Source organism: Erpetoichthys calabaricus, chromosome 17 (genome assembly GCF_900747795.2).
Source record: "Erpetoichthys calabaricus chromosome 17, fErpCal1.3, whole genome shotgun sequence".
Classification (NCBI taxonomy): domain Eukaryota; kingdom Metazoa; phylum Chordata; class Cladistia; order Polypteriformes; family Polypteridae; genus Erpetoichthys; species Erpetoichthys calabaricus.
In genome coordinates, this window is record NC_041410.2 from 22,078,420 (window position 1) to 22,098,678 (window position 20,259).

Sequence of the window (20,259 nt, forward strand, 5' to 3'; positions counted from 1 at the left end):
AGAAATGTGGCCTTAAACTGAATGCCACACACATTTTAAGTGTGTTGGTCTGTGTCATCTATGATAGCTCCTTAAATAGCCAAAATGTATAATTAATTTGTAACACCCTTTTCTTTGGATTTATATTTTTGGCAGATTAGGAATAATTGAGAATGTTAAATTTGTAATGACTGAATACAAGTTTATCTCCTGCTCCACTTGCCTGCATTTAGCATTTGCTTGATCCTTTTGCCTGGTGTATAAATGAATAAAGAGAAGGCATTCTGTAATAAGGGAAGTCATTTCTGGGTGCCAATTGGATAAGTAGGCCCACCTGCTAGTGCACTGTGACTTCTGGGCTGTCTGTACTGAACTTCCAGGCCAATATAAAAAAAAAAAAAAACTTAGAGGTGAAAGACATACAATATGTGTGGATCTACATAACCAAGAATCAGGGTGTTAGAATAAAATGCTTTTGAATAGAATCACACTAAAACAGTTCAACAATAGAACAGTATTTTTTTTTTTAAAACTGCCCAGTACTTGTCTGTATATTAGTTTATTCACCATTACAAAGTTGTTAAAATAAACATCGATGTTTTACTTATTCATTTACTTTTTATTAAAACAAAGACAACATATTATTTTCTCCTGCCACAGAATTGGAACACAAGTCACTTTTTTCCAGCACAAGACACCTGGCCGTCTACCTAGAGTAGTAACTTAAGACTGCAGGGAATCACTTTGCATGTACAGTACAGGGGAACATCTCTAACACACAACAGGATCTAACCTCAGTAAAATAGGCTTTTCTATTCACAGAACCTAGACAAACACTAGAGTATGAAACTATTACTAATTATAAGTTATTTCATATTACAAATATCAATGGTCTGAATTCATTTTAAGAACCTTATTCTAATACTGGGTGGTAGGGTGCCATAGCCTGGCACTGCAGCATCCAACTCTAGATAAGGCACCAGCCTTATCACAGGTAACATTCCCTCAAATACTCAAACTTACTCATATAGGATAGATTTAGAGTCTCCAGTCAATCCAGGGTTGGGCAACTGCAGTCTTGGAAGATCACAGTAGCTACAGCTTTTTGATCCAACCCAACTGCTTAATTAGAAACCAGTCCTTGCCAGTCTCAGACCTTATTTAATTTAATGGCTTGTTAATCTGCAAAGTAATGTTCTCATGTCATAGATTTTGTTTATTTCCAAGGAAATCATTCAAATGTTTTGAAGCCTAAAAATGGATATTTCTCAGTCTGTCACGTTTTTTTCATTTTGGTAAACCCAACAGTGCATGATGAATCCACACAGGTGTAAATGGAAACAAGTTAGATAGAGAACTGCTGTCTCCTTTGTCATTTGCATCTTATTGCTAATAAAGAGCCATTGAAAACAGTGAATTCTGCTGTTTAAGACTGCAACAAGCAATTAAGGGTTGGGAACCTTAACAAGCAAGACTACTAGAATGAAGCATCAAAATGTCACTTGAGCAATCAAGTGTTTCATCAGCAACAATTGATTTCTCATTAAGGAACTAGGTTGGAACAAAAACCTGCAGTCACCCTGGCCCACCAGGACCAATGCTGCCCACTGCTGAATCAACCTAAACTACACATCACTGGGATTAATTATAATAATTTGTACAATACTGAACAGTAATATTAGTTTGGCCTCAATCTGAACAATCACCACTTTTAGAAATGCCATATACTGTAAAATGCATATAAAAAGTGCTCATTTAAAAATAAACATTTGAAACAAATTAACTCAATGCACTTCTGCTAGGTAAAGAAGTTGAGAGTCAAAAGTAAAAAACTTATTTCTTCTTTAGAAAAAGAAATTCCAATAGTCAGTTAAACAAAGTAACATAAGTGTTAGTAATAGTTATGGCCATTGAAACGTGTTAGGATGTAGTGCATAATCCATCCATCAATCCATTTTTTCGAGCCTTTCTTGACAGCATTAGACATGAGGCAGGAATCATCCATGACAACACTTAAGTATACAGCATTAGCACATGTACTAGGCCAATTCAGCTTTGCTAAGCTACAGTTAGGTCTGCAAGTATCTGGACATTAGCTTTTTTACCAAAACATATTGGAGTTGAAGCTATATAATTAATGTGGGCTAAAATTTCAGACTGCCAGCTTTAACTAGGTGATTTGTTTAGATATTACAGGAATGTTTATATGTTGCCCCTTCATCTTTAAATGACTAAAGTAATTGGACAATTGACTGATAAGTTGTTCCATGGCTGATTACAAGTGTGGAATTTGAATTTGGAAGCTGTTGCAGTGAACGCTCAATGTGAGGTCCAAAGAGCTGTAAATGCAAATGCTGTAAAGCAGGTCATCACAAGGCTGAGAAAACAAAACAAACCCATTAAAGCGATAGTGAAAACAGGAGTGGCCACATCAACCGTTTGGCACATTCTTAAAGAAATAGCAACACTAAAAGGCCTCAATGGCCACTGTACTGGAGGAGTACAGAATTGTTTAATTGGGAAGAAAAAAACACTTCACAACAACTAGCCAAGTCAAGAACACTCTCCAGGAAGTGGAGTGTCACTTTCAAAGTCTACAATCAAGAAAGTCAATTCAGAGGGTTTACCACAAGGTGCAAACCACTGGTAAGCTAAAAAAATAAGAAGGCCATAGACCTTATTATTCTTTGGACATATAAAACTAAGGTTAACATGTACCAGAATGATGGGAATCGTACAGAGAAGGATAGTAATGGCTCATGATACAAAGAATACCACATCATCTGTGAAACAGCAGTTTTGCGGCATGGTCATGTATGGCTACAATGGAGTAGGTCACTAGTGTTTATTGCTAATACTGTTGGCAGAAGAGAGAAAGAGAGACAGAGGTTGGGAGCAAAGCAGGAGGATGAATTCTGAAGTGTACAGTGCTATACTATTTGTTGAGATTCAGCCAAATACTGCAAAACTGGTAAGATGGCATGTCACAGTACAGCTGAGCAATGATCCAAAATATACTGCAAAAGCAACCCAAGCACATTTCAAGGGAAACAAGTGTAATATTCTTCAGTGGTTGAGCCAGTCCCTTGAACTCAACACCATATGAACATGCAGTTCACTTGCTGAAGACAAAACTGAAGGCAGAATGACCACTAAAAAAGCAATCACAGAACTACAGTAAAGGCCTAGGTAGGAACCCAGCATTTGGTGATGTCCATGGGGTCCAGATTTCAGGCAGTCATTGACTACAAAGGAGTTTCACCCAAGTACTGAAAATGTTAATTAAATTTATGATTATGTTAGTTTGTCCAAATACTCTTAAGCCTCTGAAAATAGGAGACTATGTATAAAAACGACAGTCATCCCTAAATGGCTCATACAAATTTTTTCTCTAACACCTTGAATTAAAAGTGGAAAGTCTACACATCAATCACATTTTGATTGCTTCATTTCAAATCTACTGTAGTGGCATACAGAGCTAAAATTATGAATATTGTTTCACTGTCCAAATACTTGTGAACCTAACTATGTTTTCTTGCATGTTTTTGACCAGCAATCAGAGATCACAATACTCTGAGGACATGAGAGAAAATGCATATTCAACAGAAATTACCCCAACAAGAAATGAACTGCAATCCAAATGCTGCAAGGCAACTACTTTATCAGGTTCTACACTCTCATCCATCTCCCCAAAAAAAGAAAATCATCCGTTTGAGAACACCAATTACAAGGTGAATAATCACTTTATTAAACCAGTGTTCCATATATTGTATATATATATTACATAAAATTAACATTTGCATTATGCTACTCTCTAAGTCAGCAGTTTCCTTAGCACAGAGAGAGAATTTTTTGAAACTGAATTTCACAATGGCCTCTAAACTGGTTTGAGGGGGGGTTGCAGATTGAAATTCCACTGCTAGTTCCTCTGTGCTTATATTTAGTGTCTGTTGCTGGTATAATATTACTGCTACTAGTCTGTAGAACACATACAGCTACAAATTTCATGATGCTATGTACATGTCAATAAATTTGAAAATCAGTTTTTTTTTTTTTACATTTTACCCAAATCTGAGGATGTATGTCTCATTGAAGCACAAAACCAGTGCAAACCTTTTAGCCTGTGCAAGCAATTTTGAAAGTTCAAATGTCAAGTCTATATTCCTACTGTGTGTTTCATAAATGGGGACCAACTCGACTTAAGCTACAATTTTAAAAGTACATGACAAAGGTAAAAAGGATAATATCAAAGTACTAAATACTGACATTGGATTTTCCACAAATTTTGTTGGAGGGAAGAATCAAATTATTTAATACAATGACTGAATCTGATTTGGTAAAAATAAGTGGATATGTGAACAGCCCACCCAAGGATAGGTGTATATTTTCCTTTTGGTATTCTCCAGCAGCCCCCTATTTTACGATTAAAAGATATTTTCTCTGTAAAGTCTTCCATATTGTATTTCTTTCTTCAAGTTATTATCAGGACCACAGATCCAGCCAGTTTGGAGTTCCAGGGTGGTTCTTCTGTAGGTGCTCACGCAATGTAACTTCTTGAATAAACCGCTCACCACAGACACTACAGCAGAAAGGCCGGGGTTGACCTTTTGGGGGTCGAGGTAGAATTTCACTGCAACCTGGAGGATGTTTAGTGTTCATGTGCCTCTCTTTGGTTTTCAGATTACTGAATGTGATATGGCAGTGCAAACACTTATGCGAAGTGCTGGTGTTATCTGAAAAAGAAACAGAACAGCTAGACTGTAAAACATAGTCACTAATAATTAAAAACTGACAAATTTTTTGCTTGTCCATCCAACATTTCACCCTTTCATTGAAAGTAGTACCTTGGAGATCATGAACTCTCAATTCAACAATATTCTAGTGAGAAGTCAAGCAAAATGACACCTTTTATTGGCTAACTAAAATGACTAGAATATACAAGCTTTTGAGGCAACTCAGGCCCCTTCTTCAGGCAACATTCTGCACTAAAAATGGTGTTTAGCTGCAAGCTTTCGTTTAATTTGCCTTGTGCCCAAAAAAACAAAGCAACAGAATCTATAATGGTTTTTAATCTGTCAAGATATGAGCCACTACCGTTGTTGAAAACTAGGGCTTCCAGCAAATGATATATGTTTTAGGACAGTAGCATACTATACCAACCAGAAAACAAATGAGTGAAGTTATTGTACCCAGGCTTTATGAAGATCTTAAGAAAAGCATCACCACGTCTCTCAGGCCAGTGGAGAGAGTAAACCTAACTTGTGACAACTGGGCATCTGGAGCTGCAGATTCCTACATGACAATCACGTCAGTACATTAAAAACAACTGGGCACCTGTTGTGGATGTGTTGCAGACAAGACAGCTGCATGCCATGGACACTGGGAGCAACCTCACTACCTATCTGCAGAGCTGCTTTCAACAACCTAGCTGCACTAGTACAGTTAAAAAAGTTTGTAACTCGCCTCACCCGGCCGAGCAAGCGGGCAACTGTTGGAATTTTCATAGCAGCCTGTGATAACCAAATTGAGCGTGTGCTCAAAGCAGCTGTTGTGAAGTAGCTCCATAAGCTGTACTGCACAGATCATATTAGCAGCGTTGTCAGTCACAATGGCTGATACTTTGTTTCTTATGCTCCATTCATCCAACACCGCTGTCAACAGGCATCAGCTCTAGATCCTCATTTAAAACGCTTCATTTTTTGTCTGAGGAGTACTGTGACAATACATTTCACAGACTGCTTAACTCATCTGCTACATGTGAGCAACTGAAGATATGTGTAACTTGTAGAATTATAGAAAGACGAGTTTTCTCACTGCATCTTGAATTTTGACTAATTCAAGATTTTAAATGTTCTATAGGGAAAACATTTGGCTAACAGTTTAGTTGAAGGGTGTCTACACGGAGATTCATAACACGAATAGGTACTGAGTAAAATGTATTATTTAAGAAGCAATATTTAATTATTTTACAATAATATTTGCAAGATGATATAGATGTTTTATAACACCGCACAAGGAGCCCCCAAAATATGTGTGGACTCTGATGTGGCAATCCATGTTTGTTAATTTTGAATGAGTGCAGTGCCTTTGAAAGGTTTTTCTTTTTTTTTTTTTTTTTTTTAAAAAAAGAGGAATATTATTTTGTTCTACATCTTACAAATATTAATTTTAACTGTTCATTACAAATCAACTATTACTTCTTACATGTCATTCCATGCTCATGCAGATGTTATGAAGTTGCTTTGTAGATACCTTTCAAATAGAGTGTCACTGAAGTTTGTCATGTTATATTAATGTTCCTTATGCATGGTTAAATAATCTCTAAAAAAGCCAGCACTTCAAGTAAATACATTTGTGCACACTAATTAAAATCAAAATAAAATCGATATCGAATCGAATTGGGACATCAGTGCTAATACCCAGCCCTAAATGCCAGCACTGACCCATGGAGTGTTTACACTGTGCACAATTAAAAAATGGAAAACAGCTATAACACATGCCAAGCAAAATTATTCTTTAAATAAAATGGATGCAGTTTTTTCCTTGTTATATTTAAGGGTTACTCCTTGTTAGGTCAGGTATTATTGTTGTTAGGCAATGGAATTATTTGTCCATCCCCCGTTTTCATATTAAAAATGTGTAAATATCTGAATATAGCTGAACACTGGTTAACAGTTCAAGGTGACACATGTCTGTTTGTACTTTATGTACCTTTTTATGTCTTGTTATTAACATTTTTACTTTTTTGCTTGTGATGTATCTGCAGACTGTGAAGGGCTCATGGCTCCTTCACAGTTCTTTAAATCATGCAGCCTTCAAATGAAACACAGCCCTCCACAAAAATGGCATTTTCTGTGCACCCAAAGTGATACAGTCAAAAAGAAATGTACAACTGGGACACTTGATACCATCTGCAATGTATACATGAAATCCAGACAAATCTCTAATGCTTATTTAAACATGTGAAACACTGTTATTATAAAGTCAATTTCCATTATTCTCCGTTATACAAATTGAGGCACAATGAGTCTATTTGTGTTTCATAAATGATTTAACTGAATGCACTAAATGTTGCATTGATGCATTTCCTCCTCATTATAATTATTTACTTAGTAGATGCTTCTATTCACAGCAACTTAAAAACCTGTATAAAATGAGTTAGAGTGTTTAATCAGGAAACAAAGTTAACAAACAACTCAAAGAAAATTTTTTTTAAAGAAATCAGAAGTGTACCATACGTGACAGTTTTTAAAGCAACTTGCAGGGGGAAGGTAATGCGACCCGATTTGAATTTGTAGCATTGGATGCTAGTTGAGTGCTGCGGACAGAAGCCAGTAGTCGAGGAATAACATGCGGGAATAAACTAAATGAAGCCCTTTTCCCCTTTCACAGATGCAGAAAAAGTACAGGTAATGCAGTAACCTTAATACTTATTTTTCACTACAACTAAAGATGCGTATTGATTAAGATAGCTAAACGTGCAGTGCAGACACTGAAAATGCTCTTTAAAATGGTGATTTTAAAGCCTTTAAAAAATCAAAGGAAAATTAGAAATATGGAAATTATATTTCATTATGATTAATAAAACAGATAAGCATCTATAATAGCAAAGAAAAGTTGGCTAACAGTTTAAGCATAAAACAACATACAATCAGGAATCTATAAACCAGAACTGGACTAGAAGCAGAGTAATACTTTTAGCGTACAGAGGAAGCATTTTAAACTCTGTTCTTAGTATACTTGCTGACGAAAAAGTAGAGCAGGGTGGTAGAAACATCTGTTTTATTAATAAATATACAACAAAAAAAAATATAAAAAGGCTAATCATGGAAGTGATGTCCAAAAATAGAACTTCAAAATATATCAGTACTACATAGTGTATGGTTAGTGTGAGGTAAAACAATCGTTCCTTTAAAATAGAATCGTCAGCTTTTGCCTTTGAATGACACTTTTTTCAAATACATTAAAATTATATTTCAAAAATGACATTTGAACTGTATATTATATGCATTGCCAGGCAATACATTTCTTAAAGATAACACTTACCTTTATTTGAAGAAATATTCTGTTCTAATAGGGATTTAAATTCTTCCTCTTTCTCCTCTTCTTCATCGCCCATCTCTGCATCCTCTATTCCTCTAGATGGTAGGCTCCATTTTTTATGTGTCCGCTGATGAACACTAAGCTGTAGAGATGAGGGAAATGTCTGGTCACACACTGAACAGGCAAATACTGTGCTTCCTTGTAGGCGTTTTTCATATTCCAGTGGATGTTTGAACCTCATGTGTCTTTCTGTGGTCTCTAAGTCTCTGAATGTCATGAAGCACTGAAGGCACTGCAGCGACTTATCTGGAAATAAAATGAATATCATTATTGGCACAAAAATGAAAATTTTATGGACTAAGAAACCTTTGCTGGTTCACCATGTCAAGTGTAAAAACTGCCCAATCACCTATTTTTTTGAGTTCATGCATTCTCACAAGTATCTGCAAAACATTTCTTACATATTGCACATAAATCTAACAAACAGAGGCATCATTTGTTTTAAGAACAGTCAAAATAAAAAGTCTCATTAAAACACATGTGAGAAAACAGTTTTGTAGACAAAAAATATATCTTTCAGAATGCCTGCTACATGTACTTACTCTGATTTCTTACAGCAACAGAAGAACTCGTCTCCTTGTCTACCAAAACAGTGTGAGTTAGAAGGTGTTTCTCTAGAGCACTAAATTGCTTGAAAGTGCGCCCACATTCCTCACACTGATGGGGTCTCTCCCCTTTGTGAGTGCGGCGATGAGTCATAAGTCTATTTAGAGTTTTCCATGTTTTACCACAATCTGTGCAAACATAGCGTGACTGTCCCACATGACTGCGCTTGTGCATAATGAAGGCAGTGGGCCTCTCAAAGCGGTCTGCACAGACTGGGCACTTAAAATGAACCTTTTCACAGTGGCTGTCAGTTCCACATTCGTGACCCAGGAGTTCCCAGGAAGAGCTGAAGGAGCGTAGGCAAACTTGACAGTTAAAAAGTGAATTTCCGACTGCAATATATTTCTGTTTTTCTACTGGGTGCTCTTCTTTTGAGTGTAGCTCTTTGGCTTTGAGATCACTGAAAAAGATCCGACATTCACCACACTGGAGTGATTTGTCACAAACTAAAGAAACAGGGAAAAAAAAAAAAACAGACCCGTGATAAGCAAATATGCAAGAAAGAAAAAACAAAAAACAAAACAAAAAAATAGGAATATAATCGTGGGATTAGTACTGTATTAACCATTACACTTAGGTTATCCAGTTGAACATTTTTTTTTTCAGGGGTAGCACTACCTACATTTTCTCCCCCTATGCACCACTGGACCATAATGCCAATGGTCCTCTTGTTATAAGGTTATCAGGTGGGATTCTGCCATGTTCAGATGCAAAACTCTCACTGTTAGATGAAGAAGCATTCTGTGCTGCTTGGGATACCCCCTCCATCGCTGTCTCCTCATCTCTCTGATACAAACTCTCATTGCTGGGAGGTGGCAGATTCCTCTTTCTGTGTGCCACCTGGTGAGCAATAAGATGCAGTGACGAAAGGAATGTCTGATCACATAGTAAGCAAGCAAACACTGTGCTTCCCTGCAGTTGTTTCACATATTCAGCTGGATGTTTCTGCCGCATGTGTCTCTCTGAGGTTTCCTGGTCTTTGAACACCATGAAGCACTGATGACACTGCAGAGATTTCTCTGGGTATATCAACAAATAAACAAAAATAATAAATGTAATGGACTTACCTAATGTCACATACATGCAAAGACAGATTTACAGAGTATCTAAAATAAGCTCTCTGCCACAGACCAAGAGCCAATGAGTTAAAAAATTAATAAGGTTGATAAACTTCTTAAGCTTTTCCTTTTCATAAAAATAAATAAATAAAATGCTGCTTAGTTACATGCTATATTTTCATCAAAAAAAGACTAAAATTGTAAAAATGCTGAGTAAAATAATGACATCACAATAATTCAAATGATCTGCAAAAAGAGGCATTATGTTATACTATTAACAATTACCAGAATCTTACATACAGCACATACCAGTTTATTACTAATTAAAAATATGTTACCTCTGAATTAAAAGTTAAATATTACCAAAATAAACCCAGTAACTAAATAAGATTACAATACACATATAATATGGCATTAAAAATAGTAAATCTTAATGCGTAAAAAACTTCTGTGTTGAATTCCTGTCACATAGATTTTTTGCCAATTCATAAAATAGGAAATGGGAAAATATATGACAGATCTTGAAACACAATCAATGATAGTTTTACATGTTACCTTTTTAGATATAATTTAAAAATTATCAAGGCATTGCAGCCATAATGAAAAGATTAAAAGAGGAGTATGACCAGTTTTCCTTGTTTTTAGGTTGGTTTTGAAGATGGCTTATGTGAAAACCCTTTAGTAAGCCTCATGACCAAATGAGTACATTTATTTCTTCCATTTCATCTAGCAAAGAAATTGGTCTGAACATATAAAAATGTGTTAAAAGGGGGGTATGGGCAGTTTGGCAGGACATGCAACTCAAGGACAACCCCATGTCACATCCTTCTTCTGAAATATCCTGTGATTTTTTAAATAAGCAAATAAATAAACCTTTGCTTATTGTACCAGTTAAATTTATGTGGTTCTTAAAAAGTAATGATATAATTATATCTAAAAAGATTACATGTAAAACTATCTAAATTACATTTTTTTACATTATTGTGTGTTTTCAGAACTTGTTATAGGGTTGGTTTTTTTAACTTCACTGTGAGTAGTAACACAAAGTATCATGGTGATAAAGTAGTTAGCACTGTTGCCTCATGCCTGCAAGTCCTTGGATTGAGCCATGGCCACCGTCTGTGGTGTATTCTCATTCTGCATGTGATTGTGTGGTTTTCCTCAATGTGAGTGTATCCTATAAAAGACTATATCCCCACTCAAAAGATGGCTCCTGACATTGTGTATTCTGTCTGTGATATTTTTTTTTTACTGGTCAGTCCATTTTAACTGAAGTAAAAACGTACGATTGAAAAAAAAAAAAAATAATAATGATCCAGACCAAGGAGGAGGTCAACTTTATTATTCCATAGCAGGAAATACTTTCGCACTGTAAATTTAAAACATTTGAAAGTAAATAATAAAAAAAAGAAACACAGGAAAAATACAATTGCATACAATAAACTTGTAAATTTTACTACATATAGTGAATCCTCGGGCGGCACGGTGATGCAGTGGTATCGCTGCTGCCTCGCAGTAAGGAGACCTGGGTTCGTTTCCCGGGTCCTCCCTGCGTGGAGTTTGCATGTTCTCCCCGTGTCTGCGTGGGTTTCCTCCGGGCGCTCCGGTTTCCTCCCACAGTCCAAAGACATGCAGGTTAGGTGGATTGGCGATTCTAAATTGGCCCTAGTGTGTGCTTGGTGTGTGGGTGTGTTTGTGTGTGTCCTGCGGTGGGTTGGCACCCTGCCCGGGATTGTTTCCTGCCTTGTGCCCTGTGTTGGCTGGGATTGGCTCCAGCAGACCCCCGTGACCCTGTGTTCGGATTCAGCGGGTTGGAAAATGGATGGATGGATAGTGAATCCTCGGGCGGCACGGTGATGCAGTGGTAGCGCTGCTGCCTCGCAGTAAGGAGACCTGGGTTCGTTTCCCGGGTCCTCCCTGCGTGGAGTTTGCATGTTCTCCCCATGTCTGCGTGGGTTTCCTCCGGGCGCTCCGGTTTCCTCCCACAGTTCAAAGACATGCAGATTAGGTGCATTGGCGATCCTAAATTGTCCCTAGTGTGTGCTTGGTGTGTGAGTGCCCTGCAGTGGGCTGGTGCCCTGCCTGGGGTTTTGTTCCTGCCTTGCGCCCTGTGTTGGCTGGGATTGGCTTCAGCAGACCCCCGTGACCTGGGTTAGGATATAGCAGGTTGGATAATGGATGGATGAAACCTTCACCAATTTTCTTCTCCCCTACCATGCAAGAGCTGTTATTCACCCACTCTTTTTAAAAAGCAGGTCAGCCACTTACCATGACACATTGGTAAGGAACTTAAGTGAGTTGTGGGCTGTATGAACAGAATTTTAACAGAGATTTGCCGAATGCATTTTCTTAACTACATGTTGCATCTCCTAAAAGGGATACTTTGAAATGTTAAAATATACTTTTCTCTTAAGAAAATATGCAGTCCTTTTCTGTATTATTCTGCCACATCCCACAGTATCACATACAAATAACGTGAATGCTACCTGAGCTAGACAAAATTTTGTCTTCATCTTCCTCTGCATCCTCATGTTTGACCATCTTGAGGGATTTAGGATGCTTTAGTTTTTGCTCCTGTTCCCTGCACACCCCAGGACTGTCTCCAATATGAGTCTGCCGATGTAGAATGTGTCGCTGTAGAGTATTCCATGTTTTCCCACATTCTTTGCACACATACCTTGACTGTCCCACATGGCTGCGTTTGTGCATTATGAAAGCTGTGGGTCTCTCAAAATGGTCCCCACACACTGGGCACTTGAAGCAAACTTTGTCATTGTGGCCATCACGGCCACACTGGTGACCTACAAGTTCCCAGGATGAACTGAAGGATCGCTGGCAGATGCGGCACTGAATAATTGAAATTTCAGCTGTAAAATACTCCTGGTATTCTTCAGGGTGCATCTCTTTCATATGCTGTTCTTTGGCTTTAAAATCACTAAAAACAACATTGCATTCAAAACATTGCAGAGATATTTGATGAGCTAGAAGTGGAAAAGAAAATAAGACCTTTTAAAATTGTAATATACAGTAAGCAAGGACAAGGTGATATTATCTTAACTACAAGTTTTTAGATGCAGTTCTCACCACTGACTCTTTGTTTTGAGCCACTTAATTCACTTCACCTACTAGTGCTTGAAATCTATAAATAACTGCTCTGTTCATATGTTGCCGAGGATAAAATCCATTATGAATATACAAATTCAGTAACTACTAAAAGATTAAAAATTTTAGAGGACAACAGACAGGATTCAGCAAAGTTACCATTAGTAAATCCCAGAAATGCCCCCACAAAATAAATTAGACAATACAATTTACATAACTAAAAGATCATGATTATTTATGACAATTTTGGCAAAGGTATGCTGAATGTCACCTGAATGTTACCATCAATTTATGTTTATCACTTCAGGAAAATAGCAAATGAACTTAATTATGTTTCAAGGCTGCCCTGAGAAATTTAAAGTATCACATGGACAAAAACAGATGGAATTCTATAAATACCATTTGAACACCCTAACACACTACATGTTATTGCACTCTATCACTTCATTAGCTATACTTACCAAAAGGAGCTTTGAGTAAATCTGCTACCGAGTGTTTTACCTCATCATCATCTTTTACAAATATGGTGGTTATATCTTTTTCATTCACCTCCATCCCCTCTTCCTTTATTTCAACAAGTATAATTTCGTCATCTAGAGCCTCTTCCTTTACTGTCACTAGCTCCATCATCAACAGGACTTTACTGCAGTTGGCACTGAAAGAGTACCCAAAAACAATTTTAACTATAAAAACCTGATATCACACACTTTAACATTTAAATGTTATTGCTTTAATCAACTCAATTATTGCACATACTGCATATTTCCAAAATTCAAACCGTACACAAGCAAAATAAAAAGTAGAAAACATCCTTAAAATAAAAGGTGCTTACAAGACAGAACTAAACCCATTTTTTTGGCCCTTAATTTAAAATGGAATGCAATGTAACATTTGTAACACAAATAAATACCTGCAAAAGAAAAATAACTGACTTCATTCTTTTCCTAGAACCATCGAGATTTTGTACTATATACTTTACACCAGGACAGTAAATGAAACAACTATGGCAAGCTATATACAGTGGTGTGAAAAACTATTTGCCCCCTTCCTGATTTCTTATTCTTTTGCATGTTTGTCACACAAAATGTTTCTGATCATCAAACACATTTAACCATTAGTCAAATATAACACAAGTAAACACAAAATGCAGTTTTTAAATGATGGTGTTTATTATTTAGGGAGAAAAAAAATCAAAACCTACATGGCCCTGTGTGAAAAAGTAATTGCCCCCTTGTTAAAAAATAACCTAACTGTGGTGTATCACACCTGAGTTCAATTTCCGTAGCCACCCCCAGGCCTGATTACTGCCACACCTGTTTCAATCAAGAAATCACTTAAATAGGAGCTGCCTGACACAGAGAAGTTGACCAAAAGCACCTCAAAAGCTAGACATCATGCCAAGATCCAAAGAAATTCAGGAACAAATGAGAACAGAAGTAATTGAGATCTATCAGTCTGGTAAAGGTTATAAAGCCATTTCTAAAGCTTTGGGACTCCAGCGAACCACAGTGAGAGCCATTATCCACAAATGGCAAAAACATGGAACAGTGGTGAACCTTCCCAGGAGTGGCCGGCCGACCAAAATTACCCCAAGAGTGCAGAGACGACTCATCCGAGAGGTCACAAAAGACCCCAGGACAACGTCTAAAGAACTGCAGGCCTCACTTGCCTCAATTAAGGTCAGTGTTCACGACTCCACCATAAGAAAGAGACTGGGCAAAAACGGCCTGCATGGCAGATTTCCAAGACGCAAACCACTGTTAAGCAAAAAGAACATTAGGGCTCGTCTAAATTTTGCTAAGAAACATCTCAATGATTGCCAAGACTTTTGGGAAAATACCTTGTGGACTGATGAGTCAAAAGTTGAACTTTTTGGAAGGCAAATGTCCCGTTACATCTGGCGTAAAAGGAACACAGCATTTCAGAAAAAGAACATCATACCAACAGTAAAATATGGTGGTGGTAGTGTGATGGTCTGGGGTTGTTTTGCTGCTTCAGGACCTGGAAGGCTTGCTGTGATAGATGGAACCATGAATTGTACTGTCTACCAAAAAATCCTGAAGGAGAATGTCCGGCCATCTGTTCGTCAACTCAAGCTGAAGCGATCTTGGGTGCTGCAACAGGACAATGACCCAAAACACACCAGCAAATCCACCTCTGAATGGCTGAAGTAAAACAAAATGAAGACTTTGGAGTGGCCTAGTCAAAGTCCTGACCTGAATCCAATTGAGATGCTATGGCATGACCTTAAAAAGGCGGTTCATGCTAGAAAACCCTCAAATAAAGCTGAATTACAACAATTTTGCAAAGATGAGTGGGCCAAAATTCCTCCAGAGCGCTGTAAAAGACTCATTGCAAGTTATCGCAAATGCTTGATTGCAGTTATTGCTGCTAAGGGTGGCCCAACCAGTTATTAGGTTCAGGGGGCAATTACTTTTTCACACAGGGCCATGTAGGTTTGGATTTTTTTTTCTCCCTAAATAATAAAAACCACCATTTACAAACTGCATTTTGTGTTTACTTGTGTTATATTTGACTAATGGTTAAATGTGTTTGATGATCAGAAACATTTTGTGTGACAAACATGCAAAAGAATAAGAAATCAGGAAGGGGGCAAATAGTTTTTCACACCACTGTATATATATATATATATATATATATATATATATATATATATATTAAGTGAATTTTCTGTACTGCAATTTTCTAAATTTAAACTTAAAATATCAAAATATACATAGCAAATTGCCTAATTATGCTTAGTTAAAATATTAATAAAGCAAAATGGCTTAAGACAACTTTGAGAAATACAGCTCTTCTATAAAATTTGGGATGATGGTGATAACCTAGAATAAAATTATACCAGATAAAAGGGCAGTATATTCATTAAAATGCAAAACTAGGGCAAAAGGCAAAAATAAAACATTGATTATATCAAATAAATATTTCTTTCAAAAAATTCCAAAAGTCCTTGGCATTTTAAATATACAGTATGTACATTTGCCTTTCACCTACTCATAAAGGTAACACATTTATTCAAATAACTGCCTAGTGCCTAATTATAGCCCATAAACATTGCTATTTTAGATCAAAAACTCATGGTCACAACAGCAAACAGCATTTCTAGTGAACCATTTACATGTAAAGCTATACAGCAATTTGTTCAGAAAGGCGAGTCAAAATCTTTTTGCATTCAGAGGCACCACTTCACAGACTAAAAGAGAATTCAAATTCTTACAACTACACAAAAATGAAATGCATGAATTCATTGACAATCACAGTTTATTTGGCAAAGCACACAAATCTACACTACAGAACACAAAGGTTAAGTGTTATGTACTTCAACAATAGTATGGTGTATTTTGCGTGCTTGGGGTGGAGTGTATCAATTTCTTCTTGATATCAAAAACACGTTCAAAATATCACAAAATGAAGTTCAATATATGCCCCGCTCCATACTAAACCATTATTTAAGGCAACTGCTATCAACTGTGTCTGAGTGTGAGAAAAGTTCACAAGCTTTAAAACATTATGATGTGGGCAGAAAGAAAATAAAAAAAGCATAAATCAAGTTAAGCATTCTTAAGAGTTAAGTAACAAGGCAATAAACTGGTACAAAATTAAATAAGTTAAATTAACACACCTGCCTGATTTTTCCCCCCATTTGCAATGCCTCATAAATCAGAAAGTTTGATTTCTTTTAGACAGACACCTAGTTGCTAAAGAAGAACTATCATATGAGCAAAACTTATCAAAACTTAAAAGATCTGATGTGGTTTAGTGTGTAGGTACACAGTGGGCCAAAGTTTCTCTAAAGCACAAAAAAACTTTCTTTTTTGGCAAATATATAACTGAGGAGCAACTATTTAGGATGCTAAAGACATCTAATACTAAGTAACAAACCCTGAAAAATGTATGCCTCTTGCTTTAACAGTTCAAATATTATGACTTATGGAACTTTGTCGTTATTTTAGTAGCGCAGGTTTTTACAGTAAAATTAGGGCCCCACCCTCTTTTTAAAGGGTGCTCAGAATCTATTGAGCACCCAAGCCTAAAATTTTGCAGACTAGTTAATGGATACAGTAACATTATTTTCAGCAAGTATGAAGAAAATTGGAGATGATCAGTCAGGAACATTTTCTAAAATCTGAGCAGTAAACAGACCACACACCAAATACATCTCAGCATTTTACTGATCAGTGACCATTGTGGAAAACATTACTGAAGACTACATCCATTTACTAACTGACCTCACTTAATCAAATACTGTAAATATAACTAATTAGCACACTTTCAGAGATCTATGAACAGAAAAGAATACAGGAGGAGTGGAGGAACAGTGTGATTGTACACATTTATAGGGAGAAGGGCAATATTCAGGATTGTGGAAACTATAGACAGATAAAACTGATATCATACACAATGAAAATTTGGGAAAGGGTCATAAAGGGAAGGCTTACGGAAGAGACCACCATAGGGAAGGAGCAGTCTGGTATTATGGCAGAGAGAGGAACAACTGATGCAGTATTCACACTGAGACAGCTCATTGAGAGGCATTGTGAAAAACAGGTTTATATATGGTGTTTATTGATTTGAAGAAGGGTTATGATTGAGTACCACATCAAGAGCCTGAAGGTGCATGTGAGAGAGAAAAGAGTACCAGAGAAATATGTTAGAGTTGTCTAGGATATATATGAGGCAGTGAGGACTCAGGTTAAAGGTCCTTACCCCTCTGATCTGGTTGTGGGTCGGCCAAGTCACTGGGATAAAAGACCAATCCCCCTGGTGCATGCTTTTTGCTAATGACATGGTGTTTTGTAGCACCTCAAAAGAGGAAGTGGAGGGGAAGGTGGAAGAATAGAGAAGGGCTTTAGAAGATAGATACAGTACATCCGGAAAGTATTCACAGCGCATCACTTTTTTCACATTTTGTTACGTTACAGCCTTATTCCAAAATGGATTAAATTAATTTTTTTCCTCAGAATTCTACACACAACACCCCATAATAACGTGAAAAAAGTTTCCTTGAGGTTTTTACAAATTTATTAAAAATAAAAAAACTGAGAAAGCACACATACATAAGTATTCACAGCCTTTGCCACGAAGCTCAAAATTGAGCTCAGGTGCATCTTGTTTCCCTTGATCATCCTTCAGATGTTTCTGCAGCTTAATTGGTGTCCACCTGTGGTAAATTCAGTTGATTGGACATGATTTGGAAAGGTACACACCTGTCTATATAAGGTCCCACAGTTGACAGTTCATGTCAGAGCACAAACCAAGCATGAAGTCAAAGGAATTGTCTGTAGACCTCAGAAACAGGATTGTCTCAGGCACAAATCTGGGGAAGGTTACAGAACAATTTCTGCTGCTTTGAAGGTCCCAATGAGCACAGTGGCCTCCATCATCTGTAAGTGGAAGAAGTTCGAAACCACCAGGACTCTTCCTAGAGCTGGCTGGCCATCTAAACTGAGTGATTGGGGGAGAAGGGCCTTAGTCAGGGAGGTGACCAAGAACCCGATGGTCACTCTGTCAGAGCTCCAGAGGACCTCTGTGGAGAGAGGAGAACCTTCCAGAAGGACAACCATCTCTGCAGCAATCCACCAATCAGGCCTGTATGGTAGAGTGGCCAGACCGAAGCAGTTGCCAGCACTGCTGAATGAATGCCAACATGTACTGTGACATACTGAAGCAGAGCATGATCCCCTCCCTTCAGAAACTGAGCCACAGGGCATCTGTGGGGCATCCTGAAACAGAAGGTGGAGGGGTGCAAGGTCTCTAACATCCACCAGCTCCATGATGTCGTCATGGGAGGAGTGGAAAAGGATTCCAGTGGCAACCTGTGAAGCTCTAGTGAACTCCATGCACAAGAGAGTTAAGGCAGTGCTGGAAAATAATGGTGGCCACACAAAATACTGACACTTTGGGCACAATTTGGACATTTTTCACTTAGGGGTGTACTCACTTTTGTTGCCAGCGGGGACTGTGTGTTGAGTTATTTTGAGGGGACAGCAAATTTACATTGTTATACAAGCTGTACACTGACTACTTTACATTGTATCAAAGTGTCATATCTTCAGTGTTGTCCCATGGAAAGATATAATAAAATATTTACAAAAATGTGAGGGGTGTTCTCACTTTTGTGAGATACTGTATGAAGGAAAAGTGACTGACTGGGGAGGAGGTGCAGGGAGGACTAAGCTGTATGCAAACGTTTGATCAAGCACACGAGCCCCATACAGATGAAGAAAAGAAGCAGCAGCACACTTTTCATAGATAACTATACAACGAATTAAGACTGTATATATAAATCGGTGGCCAGTTTTAATAAAGCATTACGGGTTGACCTGCTCTGAAGTCTATTGACACCGTTAATTTCACATACCGCTGTAATAAGCCACGCAGGACCTAGCGCTTTTCTTTTTCAGGTGAAGCACAGGTTAGATCGTGCCCGAGTACCACTAAAAGTATTGTACATCCATGCCTGCAACTAAGTAGTTTATATAGCAAAGCCCAACTCTACTTTATACGTAATCACACTAGTCCAAAGCTTTTAGGTCGGACCATCCTACTGAAACAAACCCTTAGGAGATGGCATATTGCCTCCTGCAGGACGTATCACACGATGCACATATAAAGTACTGACTGAGTTAAAATACGTTACAGGAACAACTGTGATTCTGCTCCGGCAGGGATACGCGAAACAATAGCGATTTTGCATGGGTGCAAACTAGAACCATAACCGGACTGATACATAAAGTGTATAAAACCCGAACCAAGGCCGACAACTCCAAATCACCTTACCTTTTTGATTTGCAACAAAAGAGTCCCGAGAGAGAAGGCGGCCCAGGTCGTAGTCTGGAGGATGTCTAATACCCAACACGCATTTTAATCATAATGTGTTAGGTATGTTGTAATAAACAGTCCAAATATGCAGCAATATCAACGCCCACAAATGGATGTTCCGATAATGGCAAATAGCAGAACGCTGCAATACCTTGAGCCAAGATGGACGGTGTATACTGCATAGCCACGGTCCACTTTAGAGGACGTAACTCTGACACAGAAACCAAGGGAGACTAGAGCGGCAAATCTAATTTTAGTGGCTTATGGGATATTGAGGAATTGATAACACTCCGGCGGGCCGCGATAACAGGCGTTTGTCTTTTTGCCTTTATTCTTGAAGTAATCAGTAATAGAAAGCAGAAAGTGAATTAATGCATTGCCAGACATAAAATGCGTTACACATTGATAGAGGTGTTTTCAAATTTGAAGTCATCAAAGGACGCGTTTTACAAATAGCAATTGTCCTAATTGTTTTAAATTTTATATACTGTACAGTAATTGTGTATTACTATTTTAAAAACTCTAAAACACTGAATAATATTCTACTATTTCGTTTTGTGAATAGGCA

The 20,259-nt window shown here is 37.6% G+C and overlaps 1 protein-coding gene across 2 annotated transcripts; it reads right to left on the reverse strand.

Moving 5' to 3' along the window:
• Positions 1-577: 577 nt before the first annotated feature.
• LOC114667256 (zinc finger protein 629-like) lies at positions 578-19,882 on the reverse strand. Of its 2 annotated transcripts, XM_028822492.2 has the most exons (7): positions 19,650-19,882; positions 13,310-13,503; positions 12,233-12,727; positions 9,411-9,707; positions 8,625-9,134; positions 8,026-8,328; positions 578-4,712 (listed from the first exon to the last, which is right to left on the reverse strand). In XM_028822492.2, exons 2-7 carry the CDS (start codon positions 13,476-13,478, stop codon positions 4,462-4,464), a joined length of 2,025 nt encoding a protein of 674 aa, XP_028678325.1. In that variant the 5' UTR covers positions 13,479-13,503; positions 19,650-19,882; the 3' UTR covers positions 578-4,461. The 2 variants fall into 2 exon arrangements, with proteins under 2 accessions (XP_028678325.1, XP_028678326.1); XM_028822493.2 differs by lacking the exon at positions 9,411-9,707 and having other exon boundaries at positions 19,650-19,881.
• Positions 19,883-20,259: the final 377 nt, after the last annotated feature.

Excerpts from the sequence above, each read along its gene's own strand:
- LOC114667256 (XM_028822492.2), bottom strand. The coding sequence starts at position 13,478 with ATGATGGAGCTAGTGACAGTAAAGGAAGAGGCTCTAGATGACGAAATT. Across the intron at positions 12,728-13,309 it reads TTTACTCAAAGCTCCTTTTG|CTCATCAAATATCTCTGCAA; the intron begins GTAAGTATAGCT and ends TTCCACTTCTAG. Across the intron at positions 4,713-8,025 it reads GAATATTTCTTCAAATAAAG|ATAACACCAGCACTTCGCAT; the intron begins GTAAGTGTTATC and ends TTTCTTTTTCAG.